This window comes from Delphinapterus leucas, chromosome X (genome assembly GCF_059928025.1).
Source record: "Delphinapterus leucas isolate spDelLeu-1000000601 "Yukka" chromosome X, BTC_Dleu_Yukka2, whole genome shotgun sequence".
NCBI lineage: Eukaryota > Metazoa > Chordata > Mammalia > Artiodactyla > Monodontidae > Delphinapterus > Delphinapterus leucas.
In genome coordinates this window covers 91,247,054-91,264,651 of record NC_143150.1, presented here as the reverse complement: position 1 = coordinate 91,264,651, position 17,598 = coordinate 91,247,054, and the positions used below count along the sequence as shown (strand labels likewise).

The 17,598-nt window shown below is 40.1% G+C and overlaps 2 protein-coding genes across 13 annotated transcripts in view; both read left to right on the top strand.

Annotated features, from left to right (window-relative positions):
* Positions 1-17,598, top strand: part of JADE3 (jade family PHD finger 3) — a 150,087-nt gene that overhangs the window by 128,623 nt on the left and 3,866 nt on the right. For all 12 annotated transcript variants that reach the window (XM_022556350.2, XM_089904981.1, XM_089904975.1 and 9 more), the window contains 3 exons: positions 951-1,067; positions 13,183-13,653; positions 15,141-15,258. In XM_022556350.2, the coding sequence (XP_022412058.1) occupies positions 951-1,067; positions 13,183-13,653; positions 15,141-15,258 (706 nt within the window). The remainder of the gene's footprint in view (positions 1-950; positions 1,068-13,182; positions 13,654-15,140; positions 15,259-17,598) is intronic.
* On the top strand, positions 1,079-10,801 carry LOC111165550 (olfactory receptor 2J3-like). The gene is given in 2 exon segments (XM_089904991.1): positions 1,079-3,522; positions 3,524-10,801. Coding segments are annotated over 2 exon segments (636 nt in total). The 5' UTR covers positions 1,079-3,315; the 3' UTR covers positions 3,953-10,801.

Sequence of the window (17,598 nt, the reverse complement as noted above, 5' to 3'; positions counted from 1 at the left end):
ATAAAGCAGGCTCTTTCAGAATACTAAAAGTCTGGAACATGACTCAGGAAGAGTTCTTTAAAATTAAAAGAAGCTTTCTCACCTGTTGACATTCTCTTATAGTTTCTAATACTGATTTCTAGTACTTTGGGGGCTTTTCTAGATGTCTCTGATCTTTCTACTATTGGTTTCTCGATGTGGGTGGAACTTGTACTAGTTTAACTGTCCTTACTCAACAGTCCTTCACTTTTCAAAGTCATTTCTCTCTTAGAAACTCATGTACGTATTTTTAAAGAAAACACTTTTTACCAGAAGTTGCTTGACCCCTTATTTTCACACGGAAAAATTCCGTGTTTTTAAAAAGCATCTCTTTCAGCACTCTCTCAAAGACTAATTTAACTTTAAAGCTACTTTGGCTGAAAGAATAGAGTAATCTGGTGATAGTTAGCGTGATTTTAAAGACTGGTTTTAAAATGTTATCCTCATCTTTTCTACTTATGTGCTGCAATCTCTTCATTACACAGATTGCTGCTACTTTCCAACGATACTATGTCACTGCCGCTGTTTTTCATCATTCATTATTAAATGAAAAAAACACAAGGCATGTGGCACCATCTCAAACATGTGAGAGGTGCTAGATTTTGTGAATCTTAATTCCTTTCCTTAGTAGCTTTCATTGGTTCCTAAGTAAAGTGTAGATATCTTTGATTCATTAAGGTAACCATGCCTAGTCTCTACTCCTGCCCTCTCATCCTATATATGAAGCATTTATATTACTGGAAATGATTGAAGGCCTGAGCAGTGGCTAGAGACGGGTTTTATTTATTCTAAGTCCCATAGTAACCTTAGGAGACATGGCTCACCCCATTGTTTTGATGTTCTGAGCTTCTTGTGATATTATTTATGGTTTGTGAAAGGTACTTCTGGAATGCCTTGGTGCCTTCTGCCTTATGGTGGTGTTTTATTTGTAGGTCAGCATTGCTTGTCCTGAGAGGATGGAACCAATCACAAAGGTCTCCCATATTCCGCCCAGTCGGTGGGCCTTAGTCTGCAACCTGTGCAAGTTGAAGACAGGGGCTTGTATTCAGGTAAGTCCCAATGAGAAGTGGTGGAGTGGGCTAACACCAAATTGGCCAGACTCACCCTCCCAGTGAGAGCATCCTGCTAATTGAAAGGTTACTCAGCAGGCTTCTCACTCACTCCTAGAGCTCTGCTACTGTACAGACCATTTCTGGAGCCCCTTTTTTGGATGTTGCCTCTGGACCCTTCAGCTTATTCTTTTCAATAGCCATAGTGGTGGTTAATTTCCATCCTTCACTGTCAAATCTGATGAATTAGGTGAGTTCTGAAGCTAGATGATCCTGGGTGGAAACAAGCCATAACTTCTAAACAACCAGGCCCATGTTCTTGTGTGGCTCACCCATTGTAGATGGATGACTTGGGTTCCAGGATGATTTGACAGATGACCCTGTTGCTAGACTAAGTGCAACTCATTTGATAGGGAAAGATGCATCTGAATGGATAAATTCTGGTTGATAGGTTTGAAAGTCATTCTCATAGGCATATTTGTTGCATATGGTAGTGCAAGTCGAGTTTTCTGAGACATCTGAGGCACAGAAATTCAGCTGCTTGAAGTAGAAGTCGTAGCTGGTGCACCCAAAAGCAACATTGGAGGTGGGGAGGATGGGGCTGGGAGAGGCCAGTCACCCCCAGAAAAGGCAGGAAGGTCGACCCTTCATAATCTAGTTTTCCAGAATGTCATCTCACCTTTTATTCCAAATGTAATAAGGTGGATTTCCTGGTGAGAGGGGAGGAAGGGCTGGCCTTCCACTTCCCAGACCTCTTGCATAGGATACAGTCTGGTTGGAGTTAGGTTTGCATGTTCACCTTCACAGAAAGGGGGCCATATGATGTCATAGCTTAGGGACAGTGGCTGTAGGTGTTTCATGAGGTTCCTTGCTATCTGGCTCATCTTGTAGATTTCTTGCTCTAGACCTGGGATCAGCCACTCCTCCAAGTAACCCTGGTTCTTTTACTGGGAAATGGTATTTAAAGAACACAATCTGGACCCCAAAAACACTTTTAGTTTTTAAACTCGTTTTTACATTTGACAGAATCAGATACTTTGTCTTGCTTTTTTAAAAAAAAATTTTCCTGCTGATTTTATTTATTTTAACTATAGCACTTTAGCAATTATAAGGAGGAAAATTTTTAAGGAAAACTATTCCCATGGGGTCTACTGCCTTAACACATTGCCTGTTTATGCTTTTCTAAGTTCTCTCCTGATTCCGCCCCACATGTGAGCCCCTTGAGGGCCAAGGTTATGTATCATTCTTTCCCTAGCACAAAAGAGAGTTCTTGCCCCTTATCAGTGCTCAACTAGTGTTTATTGAATAAATATATCCGTATTTAATTGTATCATAGATTAGTTTGTAATATGCATTCTCCCCACTAAAAAATAAAATATTTCCCATCTTTTCATAATTATCATTTAGTCATTTTATAATAGCACATTGAATTTATGTCTGTTAATTTACTTATTTTCCTTATTGTGGTACCTGCATTTTCCCCAATTTTTGCTGTTTTAAAGGATGATTTTTTTTTTACAACAGTTAGTAATTGGCAGCATGACTGTGGTGAGAGAAAAAATGCCCCATATTGCCACATTCTGCCCTCTATTGTAGTTATTTATCTATGAGTCTTAGCTTCCCTAGTAGGCTGCAAGCTCAAACTGTTTCATCCTTAGATCCTGCAAACCCCCGACATGGCCAATGAACAATAAATATTAGATTGATAGATGGACAGTGGATGAACAGATGGATGGAAGAAACATTCTGGAGTGGGTTTTTTTATTTCAGGGCAGTGGTTTTGTTTTTATTACTTAGAGTTTAGATTCTGCATTTTGTAAAGGTCTTTCCAAATTAAGACTCTTAAAAAAATTTTTTTTACTGAGTAAATTAGAGATTTAATGAAGCTCCAGTGAAGTCTTTGTTTCTCTCAATCTTAACAGATCCAACACCTTTTTATAACAAATATTTTGTAATGCATCTATACTACCTTTACTTTCGTAATACCTCTACTTAGTAAACTATGAGTTTACTAAATGAAAGTCGTGGCTTAAAATATGGTTGTTAAAATACAGGTATATAAGTGCTAATTCTTAGTTTTCTTGCTGAGGTAATAAAAGGAAATACATTAATGATTTTACTTGTTTCAACATTCCCTATCCAGTTCCTCTGTTGCATGTAGGTTCATAAACCAGCATTAAGTTCTAAGCAAAGGATAATCAGGCTTCAAAATTCTGACTGTGGTGTTTCCAGCAAGTAGTGTTAAGCAATGAGAAAATTCAGTAACACTTTTCATCACTCTGATGGCTTTGTTCTGGTGGGCTTCTCTGAATGGCCCAAACTAGAAATGGTTCTTTTTCTGGCCATCTCTGTTTTCTACATAATGACCCTCCTTGGGAATTTAGCCATCATTATCTTGTCATGCCTTGATGCCAGGCTCCACACCCCCATGTATTTCTTTCTGTCTAATCTCTCTTTTTTTGGACCTTTGCTGTACTACTTCCCCTGTCCCCCAAATGCTGGTCAACATCCAAAGCCACTGGAGAAATATCAGCTACCTAGGATGCATAGCTTAACTTTTCATATTCCTTAGTTTAGGATCCACTGAATGTGTACTTCTTTCAGTAATGGCCTTTGATCGTTATGTAGCTATCTGCCAGCCTCTCCATTACACAGTTATCATGCACTCTTGGCTATGCCAACAATTGGCAGCAGTGGCTTGGGTAACAGGTTTCAGCAACTCTTTGGTGCAAATAGTGTTGACTTTCTTGTTACCTCACTGTGGTCCATATCAGATGGAGAATTTCTTCTGTGAGGTACCTGCCATGCTTCAATTATCATGTGTTGATACATGGATCAATGAAGTGGAGATGTATGCTGCTGTGGTGGTCATAAAAGTCTCTTAAAATTTTGATTATAAGGAATTTCACTTATTCAATGAATATTTGAGTGCCTAATTGTGTGCCAGGCACTGTTCTAGGCACTTTGGATTTATCAGTGGACCAACAAAGAACTTTGCACCATGGAACTTACATTTTGGTTTGGGAGAAATCAATGATAAGCAATAGATACTAAATATCGTGTTAGAAGATGGTAAGTGCTCTGGAAAGGAAAAATGTGGAGTATGGTAAGATGGGGATTGTGGGGCAGGAGGCATACATTGCAAGTTTAAATAGAGTGGTAAGAGTAGGACTCACCGTAGCTGTGGCATTTGAGCAAAGACTCGAAGTTGAGAGAAGACAATGCAGATATTTGGGGTAAAAATGTTCCAGGCAGAGGGATCAGCCAGTGCAAAGGCCCAGAGATAGGAGTGTGTTTGGCTTGTCCGAGAGATAGGAAAGAGGCCAATGAGAATGGAATGGAGTGTGTGAGAAGAGAATATCAGAGAGATTACACAGGGACCTGATTGGTTAGGGCAGGGGTTGGCAATTTTTTCTATACAGGGCCAGATAGTAAATATTTTAGGCTTTGCAGGCCATATGGTCTCTGTCACGACTACTCAATTCTGCCTTTGTAGCACAAAGGTGGCCATAGACGATACTTAAAGCTTTACTGGAATATAGCCATGCTCATTTGCTTATTTATGGACTCTAAATTTATTTTATATGTCATAAAATATTCTTTTTCTTTTGATTGTTTTCCACCATTTAAAAAATGTAAAAACCATTTTTAGCTCCCATTCTTAGCTCATGGGCCACATAAAAACAGGTATCTGGCTTGTATTTGGTCTGTGGGCCATAGTTTGCAAGCCCATGGTGAAGGGTTTCCAGGGCCCTTATAAGATCTTTTGTTTTGGGACTTCCCTGGCGGTCCAGTGGTTAAAACTCCGCGCTTCCAATGCAGAGGGCACTGGTTCGATCCCTGGTCAGAGAACTAAGATCCCAGATGCCACGTGGCGTGGCCAAAAGATTTTAAAAAAAAAAAAAAGATCTTTTGTTTTTACTCAGAGTTTAAAGGGGGAGCCATTAGCAGGTTTTGAGCAGATAAATAAAATGATTTGATTTATATTTTTAAGGGATCACTCTATGGAATGATGTCTAAGATTTGCTTCAAAATAATCTGGAGGGCAGGGTACTATGGGGGTTAAAGATGAATCAAGATGGGTCATACATTAATAATTATTGAGTCTGTATAATGGGTATATAGGGTTTAATATAGTATTCTCTATGCTATTATGTAGGGTTTTCCATACTAGAAGGTTAAAACAAAAATAGGCACTCTGGCTGCTTATTTGGAGCAGACTGTGAGGAGGGAAGGTTAGGAACGAGAAAAGCAATTAGGAGGCTATTACGGTAATCCTTGAGAGATGGCAGTGGTGGCTTTGTCTGGAGTGGTAGCCCTGGAGGTGGTGAAAAGTGGTTGGGTTCTGGATGAATATTGAAAGTAGAGCCAAGAGGATGAACTGTGGATCGGGTATGAGGTGTGAGAGAAAGATAGGAGTTGGGGAGGCTTCCAGGTTTTGGCCTGAACAGGGAGAAGGGTAAAGTTGCCATAAACTGAATGGAAAAATCTGCAAGTAGAAGAGATATGGGCGGAAAGATCATCATGAGTTCAGTTTTAAACATTTAAGTTGAGATGTCTACCAGATATCCTAGTGGAAATATTAAACCGACAGTTGTCTATGCGAGTTTGGAGTTTGGGAGGAAGTTTTGGACTGAAGACATAAATTTGGGAGTCATTGTCATGTAGGTATCTTTAGCTTGGACTGGGTAAGATCACTGAGTGAGGGAGTGTAGATAGAGAGGAGAACAGTACCAAGCACTGGGCCTTGCAGCATTCCAGTGTTAAGTAGTCAGGAGAGTAGGGAGAGATAGCAGAGGAGACTGAGAAGTCACCAGGGAGACAGGAGGAAAACCAAGAGAGCATAATAGCCTAGAAATCAAGGAAAGAAAGCGTTTCAAGGAGAGGGGAAAGATCAGTGATGTAAAAATACTGCTTGAGTAAGACGAGGACTACAAATTGACCCCTGAATTTAGCAATGTGATTATTGGTAATCTGGATGAGCAGTTTAGGTGGAGTGATGATGGCAAAAGCTACATTGCCAAGGGTCAGGGCAAAGAAATGGAGTAGGAACAGTCCGGAAAAGTGAGGGAAAGAAGTCCGCTCTTTAAGATGGAAGAAATAACAAGTATGTACAGTCAGCCCTCTGTATCCGCAGGTTCTGCATCTGAAGATTCAACCAATTGCATATTGAAAATATTTGGAAAAAATTCCAGAAAGTTCCCAAAAGCAAAACTTGAATTTGCCTTGCACAGGCAACTATTACATAGCATTTGCGTTGTATTAGGTTTTATAAATAATCTAGAGATGATTTAAAGTACGGGAGGATGCACGAAGGTTACATGCAAATACTATGCCATTTTATATAAGGGATTTGAGCATCTGTGGATTTTGGTATCCACAGGAAGTCTGGAGCCAATCCCCTGAGGATACTGAGAGACTATTGTATGTATACTTGTTAACATATAGAACATAACAGTATGCATGCAAAGAGAGTGACCCATGGAGAGGAAAAACTGCTGGAGCGAGGTTTTTCAGTAGGTGAGAGAGGGTGGGGTAAAGAGGGTGAGAGAGGGGCGGCTTCAGGTAAGAGCACAGATTGTTCTTCCCGGGTAACAGGCTTGAAGGCAGAGTGTGTAGGTACAGTGTTAGATAGGTGTGCTGCTGGGAATCTGCAAAGTGCTCTTTTTTTTTTTTTTAACAGATTCCTGGTGCCTCCTACTCTGCCATTTTCCCAGAATCCTCGCTCTATTTATTTATTTTATTTTTTAAATTTTTGGCTGCATTGGGTCTTTGTTGCTGCACGTGGGCTTTTCTCTAGTTGTGGCGAGCGAGGGCTACTCTTTGTTGCAGTGCACGGGCTTCTCATTGCGGTGGCTTCTCTTGTTGCGGGGCACAGGCTCTAGGCGTGTGGGCTCCAGTAATTGTGGCCCATGGGCTCAGTAATTGTGGCTCATGGGCTCTAGAGCGCAGGCTCAGTAGTTGTGGCGCACAGGCTTAGTTGCTCCGTGGCATGTGAGATCTTCCTGGACCAGGGCTCGAACCCACATACCCTGCATTGGCAGGTGGATTCTTAACCACTGTGCCACCAGGGAAGCCCTACTTATTTATTTATTTAGGCTGCTCCACGTCTTAGTTGCAGCACGTGGGATCTTCATTGCGGCATGTGGACTTCTTAGTTGTGGCGTGCGGACTTCTTAATTGTGGCATGTGAACTCTTAGTTGTGGCATGTGGACTTCTTAGTTGCGGCATGTGAACTCGTAGTTGTGGCATGCATGCGAGATCTAGTTCTCCTACCAGAGATCAAACCCGGGCCCCCTGCATTGAGAGCAAGGAGTCTTACCCACTAGACCACCAGGAAGTCCCCAGAGTGCTCTTTTTGATTGTTGTAATTTCCTCAGTGAGATAGGAAACAGGATCATCAGCTGAGAGTGAGGATGTGGGTGAAGTCCTAAGGTTTGGGGAGAGAAGAGGTGTGAAATCGTTTTTTGGTTTCGGGAAGTACACTGTGAGTGCCAGGCTGCATTAAAGATCTTCCCCCCAAGTGAGGGGGAGTGAACTTCAGGTGACCTTGTGAAGTGTGGCTGTATTTTTCTCCACCTATGTTCTGCCTATACTAATTTACTGTTTTTGATCCCCATATAGGGAACAAGATTCTAAATTACTAATTGGTTTGAAATTAACTTAGTGGTGGTTTAAAAGGAAAAAAGGGTTTTGGTCTCTTTTTCCACAGGAAAACTAGGTGTGAACCGTGGAAGACAAAGCCCACTCTGTTAGTATAAGCAGAACATAGGTGGGGGTCAAGTTTTATTAGCATCTGTTTGTCAGAGGTTTATTTAAGGGTATTTGTGATTAGTAACACATCTCAGGTATTTTGCTTTATAAACTCTTTATGGAATTCTCTTAACTGTGAATTATGTTCATTCTTCCTATCTCCCAGCAGTGGGGAATACCCACATCTCTCCTCTTCCTTTGATTTGGGAACATTCATTCGGCAAGGATAGAATCTAACACTGGTGGTTTTGGGGTCTAGACTAGCCAATATCTACAGCCTCCATATCTGGGAGCTAGAACCTTTCTCCTGAGGATGAAGGTTTCTGATAATCGTGGAACAGATCCTAAAGACTGGGTTCAAAACAGATGCCCCAGACAGCTCTGAATTTTGCTTAAACCCTGGACACAGTCCCTCTGCCACCTTTCCAGAATTCCTATAGGGTCCTTATATATCTTATGTTCAAGCCCCATTCAACCTAGATCCAGATGTTTTAGGCCTTCCCTGAGAAAAAAGGAAGAACAGTGGTTAAAAATACAGCCTTTGGAGCCAGATTCCTGGGGTCCAAATCCTGGTCCCATCTCTTGTTTGTTATGTAATCTTGAGAAAGTTACCTGCCAAATCTGTTCCTCAGTTTCCACATCTATAAATGGAGATGATAAAATAGTACCTACTTAATAATGTGGTGAAGAGCTTAACACTGCCTAACAGATACTAAATACTCAGTAAATATTAGTGGTACTAGTATTTGTACTTGTTGTTATTGTTCATATTATTCCCTGGAGTCAGTCTGACTTTGTTGATGGAAAGCCCTAGCATTCATCCAGCCAAACTGAATAGAATCATTAAACATTTGGTGCTGGAGTAGGTGCCCCTTTCGACAGTAGAGGAATGTGGTCATGTCTGGAGTTACATGCATGTTTAGTGAAGTCAGAATAAATTGGTGGGCCACCATGAGTTTACTGTTAGGCTAATATGAGCTTGACTATGAGGGAAGTGAACTTTTTTAAAACAAATGAAAATCTTTGCCAAGTGGGGAAATGCAAGTACGTCTACTCAGTGACTATTAAAGGTAGTACTAGTAGAGATGGAAATTAAATGTTACAATTAAAGGGCATCAAAAAAAATTAAGAGGGAAAGCACCTTAATATTTTTCTCATATATTCCAAATTTTATTTGTGAGTACAAATTGTTCCTATTCTAAGATATTTCTGGTCCTTGCCTTCAGGTATTTATAGTCTATTAAGGGAGACCAGATATAAACATGAGAAAAGTTAAATAACCCTGAAGTGACATCTCCCCTCAGACCATGCAGACCCTTAGGAATGAGAGATCAGAAGGGCTGGTGGCCACTGTTGGTGCTAGAGTTTAAGTACATGATGGCTAAATAGGTTTTGTGGGCTGACTTTGAATCATTTATGACATGGTTTCAGTGACCAAGTTTTGAGAAAATTGCTCTGATATCACCCATTTGTCTGTTCACAGATTATTGGGGATTAATGGCAACCAAATGGACACTGTCCTGCAGCAGGATAAGAACTGCTGAGGACACATGCACCAGGCCCTTGGTGTTCAACGCAGGTGTCATCTGCTTTTGAGGAGGACACACTATTTTGTTTTCGGGGGGGTGACAAAATATTTCCTTAAAGAGGCAAGAAACAATTTAATTCCTAAATCAGTCTCTGGTGTTCTTTTTCAAAGGCTTTTATTCCAACCATCCTATCTGATCCAGTTCTCATCCCACAGAAACTCCAACTCCCCTTACAAATGTGAACATATAAGGATAGCATTTTCCCTCTAATGAAAGTATTTCAACAACTCATTTCTCTTCTATAATTTCTGAAGAATAGGTAGAAAATTATTTCTTTTTCCCCCTTTAAAAGTAAATAAACCATAGTGAGATACTACTTCATACCCACTAAGGTGGTAATAATTTTAAAAAGCAGGCAATAACAATTATTGGCAAGAAGGTGTAGAAATTAGAACTCTTATGCATTGCTGGTGGGAATGTAAAATGCACAGCCACTGTGGAAAACAGTTTGGCAATTCTTCCAAAAGTTAGACATAGAGTCACTGTATGTCTTAGTAATTCCACTTCTAAGTATATACCTACAAGTTAGAGGTCCCCAAGACCACTCTCGGGTTCAATAATTCACTAGAAGGACTCACAGAACTCAAAAAACCGTTATACTCATGGTCATAGTTTATTACAGTGAAAGAATACAGATTAAAATCAGCAAAGGGAAGAGGCACATAGGGCAGGGTCCAGGAGATACCAGGCATGGAGCTTCCAGTTTCCTCTCTAAGTGGAATCTTGTGGACAGTGCTTATTTCTTTCAGCATTGGTGTATGATAATATACACAGAGTACTGCCAACCAGCAAAGCCACCTAAGTCTTGGTGTAGAGATTTTCTTAGGAGTTGGTCACATAGACGTGGCTGACCACCTGCATGGCTGGCCTTAGTCTCCAGTCCCTCCAGAGGTCAGGCTGATACCACATGGCTCAGAGCTTCCACCATAAATCACATTGTTAGCATAGACTATCTGACATGGCCCAAGGCCCCCAGGTAAATAAAGACACTCTTATCAGGCAGGACATTCCAAGCGTTTAGAGGTTACCTCTTAGGAGCTAGAGGCAGAGGGCCAAGCCTTTCTTTGGCAAGGTTAATCCTTTATTGCACATTACCAAAGAGAAATGAAAACATGTCTGCACAAAAACTTGTACACAAATATTCATAGCAGCATTATTTCATAATAGCTAAAAAGTAAAAATAGCCCAAATGTCCATCAGCTGAAGAATGGATAAACAAATATGGTATATCCAATGTAATGGAATATTATTTGGCCATATTTTAAAAAGAATGAAATTCTGATACATGGTACAACATGGATGAACCTTGAAAACGTGCTAAGTGAACGAAGCCAGATATAAACTGTCACATATGATTCCACTTATGTGAAATGTCCAGAATAGGCATTTCTATAGAGACACAAAGTAGATTAGTGGTTGCTTGGGGCTGGGATTGGGAACAGGGAGTGGCAAATAGGCATGAGATTTCTTTTGGGGGGTGATAAAAATGTACTGGAATTATGTAGTAGTGATGGTTGCACAACTCTGTTAATATGCTAAAAACATTGAAATGTATACTTAAAATTGGTGAGTTTTGTGGTATGTAAATTATATCTCAATAAAGCTGTTCTTTTAAAATGGGCATAATAAAACCTCCCCTATCACCTTAAGTGATTACAATAGAAATGAGATATATACAAAAGCATTTTGTTTAACAGAATGTGCCAAATATATGTTTTTGGAAAAAAAATTAAAAGTTATTTGGTTAGCATTTCTCCTTTACCACCAAGGTATATGGACTTCTAGCTATAAATATCATAGAATGACCTTTTTTTGAAACTAGATGGATTTTATGGCAGAGTTTCCTAAGGACATTCCATTTTTCATCTAAGTACCCAATTCTTATTCGTGTATTGTCTTTTTATTTTGAGTAATTTATATTTATGTCTCTACGTTCTATAAATTTGACCTGAGAGAGGTGATCTGTTTTTAGCTTCCCATTAGTAGTAGTTTTATGTCACACACTCATCTCCTTGAATAGAAAACAATCCTTTTGCTTTCTCTTCCCATATTTTTGTCAGTTATTAGACAGCAGAAGAGCACTATGCCCAACACTTTTAATCTTTTGCTAAAGAGTGCCTTTTGCTACTTGTGTTTTAAATGACCAGCTAGTTTCTTATTCAAGGGATAACCAAAGGTACCCAGATAAAAGTATAGTTTGGGGCTCTCATCATCCTCATTTTCATGAGGCTTTTCAAATACATAGAATTTTTAAGAATACAAACTTCGATGTAATGTAACAGACTCTTCCAGTTGCTCTAAGTTGGGGTGGGCTGTTTTAGGAATACAGTAAGTGGCTAGAGTACCACTTAACTGAAAAGTGGAAGGAGTTGAGGGCAGGGAGCAGTGTAGGTAGAATATCAGGTACTTTACAGGAAGTACAAGCAATAATACATGTGAGGTTGGATAAGATGATCTTTGAATTGTTTTCCATCCCTGGAATTCTTTATCCTGTGAAATTAGATTAAATGGAATCTGCCCCCATTAAAGCTTTGATGGTTGCCAGCATTCTCTTAAGTGTTGAATTTCTCAATCTATAAAGAGACCTATCAGGTTTTGCATTTTTTTAGTCTTTATTCATATACAAGGTCATCCTCTATGTTTAGTTATCAAAAACCCAACATATTGAGCAGTCTGCCCTTCAGATGCAAGCTTCCAAAAGATTTGAGACTTGGCTTTAACCATGGGAATTCCCACTATATCTTTTGAAACAAATCCTCCATTGCTTTCCCTCCTTCCTTTGCATAAAAATATAAACACACACATGCATTTTAAATCTTTGGAAGGAAAACTGTAACATAACCATAACAAATGGTAATTGAGACTAACTGAAGCACAAGAGTCCAGCAATCATGGGCCAGGTTCTCTCTGCCTCCCTGTGAGTCTTCAGTGCATGCCACATAGTGATACTTAACAAATGTGTTGCATCTATGAATGGCAGAATATTATAAACTTAATTCCAGATTGTCTGTAACCATACTGTCCAACAGAACTTTCTATGATGTGATGGAAATCTGTGCTGTCCAGTATGGTTGAAATGTGGCTAGTGTGACTGAGGAATTGAATTTTTAATTGTATGTAATTTTAATTTTAATAGCTGCTTGTGGTCAGTTGGCTACTCTGGCTACCATGTTGGACAGCACATCTCTATAAGACCAATTTCAGGAAGTTAGGTTACTTAGATATTGGAGTTCCTGTGCCCTTTTTTAGAACCAATAGCTGCTCTGGCAATAATATTGATTTTGTTTTTCTTTCGATTGTTCAGAAGCATTTCTTGAGTACTTCCTTGTTCAATAGTTGATGGTAATGCAAAGATGAATGACACAGCTTCTGTCGTTAAGAGCCATGGCCAGGGATTTTACATTTATTATGCTATAGCTACAGTGTGAAAAGGACCATTGTAGAAGCATATAATAAAGTGATATTGGGGTCACAGAAAAAGTACAGCATGACTTTACAGGGGCCAAAGAAGAATTCTCGGAAAAACTTAATGCTTGAGCTAAAATTTAAAGGAGAGTTTGAAAAAAACATTTTTTTGCCTCTGTTTTTACTGTTTTCTATAAGAGCAGATTTCCTGGGTTACTTGTAAAGTGTCCATCATGGTCAGTTTAAGACCAACTTTCTCCCTGTCTTTTCTTTGCTTCCTGTGAGCTCTCAGTTTAGGCTCAGGCGTATAGGGCTTCCCGTTTCCCCCCACAGCCCTGCTGCCTTAACACATCTTTTCTTCCCACAGTGCTCAGTAAAAAGCTGCATCACTGCCTTCCACGTCACCTGTGCCTTCGAGCACAGCCTAGAAATGAAGACCATCCTAGATGACGGGGATGAAGTAAAGTTCAAGTCATACTGCCTCAAGCACAGCCAAAACAGGCAGAAGCTCGGGGAGGCCGAGTACCCTCTACACAGGGCTTCAGAGCAGGGCCAGACCAAAAGCGAGAAGACCAGCGTGCGGGCACAGAAGCTCCGGGAGCTGGAGGAGGAGTTCTACTCCCTGGTCCGTGTGGAAGATGTGGCCGCAGAGCTGGGGCTGCCCACGCTAGCTGTGGACTTTATCTATAACTACTGGAAACTAAAGCGGAAAAGTAACTTCAATAAGCCATTATTTCCTCCCAAAGAGGATGAAGAAAATGGTCTGGTGCAGCCAAAAGAGGAGAGTATTCACACTCGCATGAGAATGTTTATGCACCTACGGCAAGACCTAGAGAGGGTAAGGTGACCAACTGTGACTAGTGTGTAGGTCTTGGTCTGCATAGAAATGGAGGCCCCACTTACAGTTTTTAAAAGAACACAGCTCATTTACATTTATAGTGTAAGCTTCTGTGTCCTTGCTTATCTTCTGATTTCATCGTGGCCCCAAACATTGGGCTTAGTTGAAATTCTGGTAGACACATCAGAGAATGGAAGCGTCCTCACTTAGATGCTCTATGAACCTTAAATTTGAAATAAATTTTCATTTGGTTTACTTTTTATTCACTGTTGAACCTAAATTGGCTCAGCTATATTTTACTGACACACTTATGAGACTACAGGCTGAAGAAAGAATGAATTTTATTTAGGAAAGCACCAGATCAGAGTTTCTTAAACTCGGCACTATTGACATTTGGGGCTGGATAGTTCTTTGTTGTAGGGGACTGTCCTTTGTTGTGGGGAACACTGTAAGATGTTTAGCAGCATCCCTGGCTCTACTCACTGGATGCTAGTAGCAAACCACCACATGCCCAGTTGTGAGAACCAAAAATGTTCCCAAATTACCAAATGCCCTCTGGGGGTCAAAATTGCCCCTGGTTGAGAGCCTCTGTGCCAGATAATTCACTTTAGCTATATATATAAAAAATCAGGTATCTACTAAATTAGGTACTGTAGGGGTTCAAAGATAAGTTAGGCCCTGTGTTTACCCTAGAGAATCTTATAATCAAGTATAATTATAGAGGTGGCTTGTTTTTTTCTCTGCTACCAGAATTTGGAGGGGAACTAATAGATTTGGTTCACTTTTTAAAATTTAACTCACACATATATAGCACTTACTATGTGGCACCACTGTTCTAAGCATTTTATAAATATTAACTCATATAATCCTAACATGCCTATGAAGAAGGTACAATTATTATCCCTATTTACAGATGAATAAACTGGGGCAACAGAAAGGTTGAGTAATTTGTCCAGATGAAGGAGCATGAGAGGGTGAGGATTTCACCCTTGTGGCTGTGGAGACTTGGCTGAGCTGAAAGTGTGAGCAAAAACGCCACTTCCAGTCTTCCCAGCAGACCTTTATCCTGCTGATCCAGCACTCTTTAGAAAACTTTACTGGATCCAGCATTGCCACCATTTACTCGGGGATCTAAAGGGAAAGCTAAAATGTTAAGTCATCATTCAGTTTTCCCAGCCTGGCTATGCAGATAAATATCAACCCCATGATACCACAGGGAGAGTAGACTTCAGAAGATGGCTTTGGAACATTTTGCTTGTGCTACTGATTGATACAGGAACCATGATCCCACGACTGACCATGCTATGTGACTTCCTGTGGAGTGGCTCTCGTTATACAGCTTTTAGGGTCTGTCTTCTCTCCTCACCTGCCCACCACCCCCCAACCCCACCTGACTTTAGTTGTCTTAATTTTAGCTAAACAATTTCAAACGTCAGGTTTGTGTAACATGACAAGAATCTCTTATTTGCTGGGGGTTGGGCTTTCAGGTCCGAAACCTGTGCTACATGATAACCAGGCGAGAGAAGCTGAAACTGTCACAAACCAAAATACAGGAACAGATCTTCAGTTTGCAAGTCCAGCTTGCTAACCAGGAAATTGCTGCAGGTAACCTGTATAAATTTTATATCAATTGTTTAACTTAAAAATCTTTTAAATTCATTTCTTCTAGTCCAGCCCTGATATAACATGGCCCATTTCACTGTTGACTCATGAGGCAAGAAATCCCGGGGTGGGGTTGATGGAGTGGCAGGCCTAGGACAGATAACCTAGGTCCCAGACAGATATTTGAGGCTATTAGTTGGAGCCGTGAAATTATTCTAAACTCATTGGATTCATTTAGAAGTCAGTAGGATAAAAAAAAAAAAAGAAGTCAGTAGGATAGGATCTAATCCTAGTTTCCAGAAAACATTTAATTCCAGGGTTACTTAATCTATCTGTTATGACAGATCCTTAGCCAGAAGTTAGGAGATCTGGGCTCTTGTCTCTTCATTTATTCACTGAAAGTTTTTGAGCACCTCCTATGGACTAAGAGCTGAGCTATAAGACAGAGCAGTCAGCAAGACAGAATTCCTTCAGAGAATTCTGCCCACTTGGTGAGAGAAACAAGTGAGCATAATTACAATGCTCTAAGCATGGGAGCTTGGCTGGAATAATGACAGTCATATTCAGAGACATTTGTAACCTCCCTGTGCCTCATTTAACACAGAGGTCAGTGGCAGAGCCTGGGCAACCAGGGGTCACTGGGCAGGGTGTGCAGAAGCCAGCTTCTGCCAAGGGCCAGCTATAGAGCAAGAGAGGCACCCAGAAATAAGGTGTCAGGTAGGTATCAAAGGCTTGTGGTCAGTTGTGAGTATCACAGGTCACAGCAAAATGGTGTAGCAGGAGACAGCAGGGCTGCTCAGCCACAAGAGCACCATGATGGACAAGACAAGAAGAACCAAAGGACAGCAGGAAGAGCCTCCATGGTGCCAAGGAAATTGGCCCCTAGACCATGTGGCTTCTGATTAGTGGGACCCAGCCCCATAACTGCTTGTGGCAGCAACAGGTGGCAGGCCCTGGTAGAGATGGGGGCTATGAGTGTTCAGTATGGACCCTTAGGGAACAAATGCTGCCCGTTGGGATTTTTTTTTTACTTTCTGAGAAATGATAGTTCATTATTAGTGTATAGAAATGCAACAGATTTGTGTATATTAATCTTGTATCCTGCAGCTTTGCTGGATTTTTTAATTCTAATAGTTTTTGGGTGAAGACTTTAGGGTTTTCTATATAAAGAATTATGTCATCTGCAAATAGTGACAGTTTTATCTCTTCCATTCTAATTTGGATGCTTTTTATTTCTTTTTCTTGTCTGATTGCTGTGGCTAGGACTTCCAGTACTATGATAAATAGAAGTGGTGAGATTGGGCATCCTTGTCTTGTTTCTGAAATTAGAGGAAAGGCTTTCAGCTTTTCACCATTGAGTATGATGTTGGCTGTGGGTTTGGCATAAATGGTCTTCATTATGTTGAGCTATGTTCCCTCTGTACCAACTTTGATGAGAGTTTTTATCATGAATGGATGTTGAATTTTGTCAAATGCTTTTTCTGCATCTATTGAGATGATCATGTGCTTTCTATCCTTCCTTTTGTTAATATGATGTATCACATTGATTGATTTGCAAATGTTGAGCCATCCTTATGTCCCTGGAATAAATCCAACTTTATCATGGTGTATGATCCTTTTTATATGTGGTTGGATTCAGTTTGCTAATATTTTGTTGAGGATTTTTGCATCTGTATTCATCAAAGGTATTGGCATGTAATTTTCTTTTTCTGTAGTGTCTTTGGTTTTGGTATCAGGGTAGTGGTGGCCTCGCAGAATGAATTTGGGAATGTTCCATCCTCTTTGATTATTTGGACTAGTTTGAGAAAGATAGGTCTCAGTTCTTCTTTATATGTTTGGTAGAATTCCCCTGTGAAGCCGTCTGGTCCAAGACTTTTGTTTGCTGGGAGTTTGTTTAAATTATAAATTCAATTTCACTACTAGTGATCAGTCTGTTCAAATTGTCTGTTTCTTCTCAATTCAATCTTGGCAGGTTGTGTGTTTCTTGAAATTTGTCCATTTCTTCTAGGTTGTCCAATTTGTTGGCATGTAACCATTCATAGTATTCTCTTATGATTTTTTTGTATCTCTGTAGTATCTGTTGTTATTTCTTCTCTTTCCTTTCCTATTTTGTTTATTTGGGTCCTTTCTCTTTTCTTCTTGGTGAGCCTGGCTAAAGGTTTATTAATTTTATCTTTTCAAAAAAACATCTCTTGGTTTCATTGATCTTTTCTATTGGGTTTTTTAAATCTCTATTTTATTTATTTCTTCTCTGATCTTTATTCCCTTCCTTCTGCTGACTTTGGGCTTTGTTTGTTCTTTTTCTAATACCTTCATGTGGTAGGTTAGGTTGTTTACTTGAGA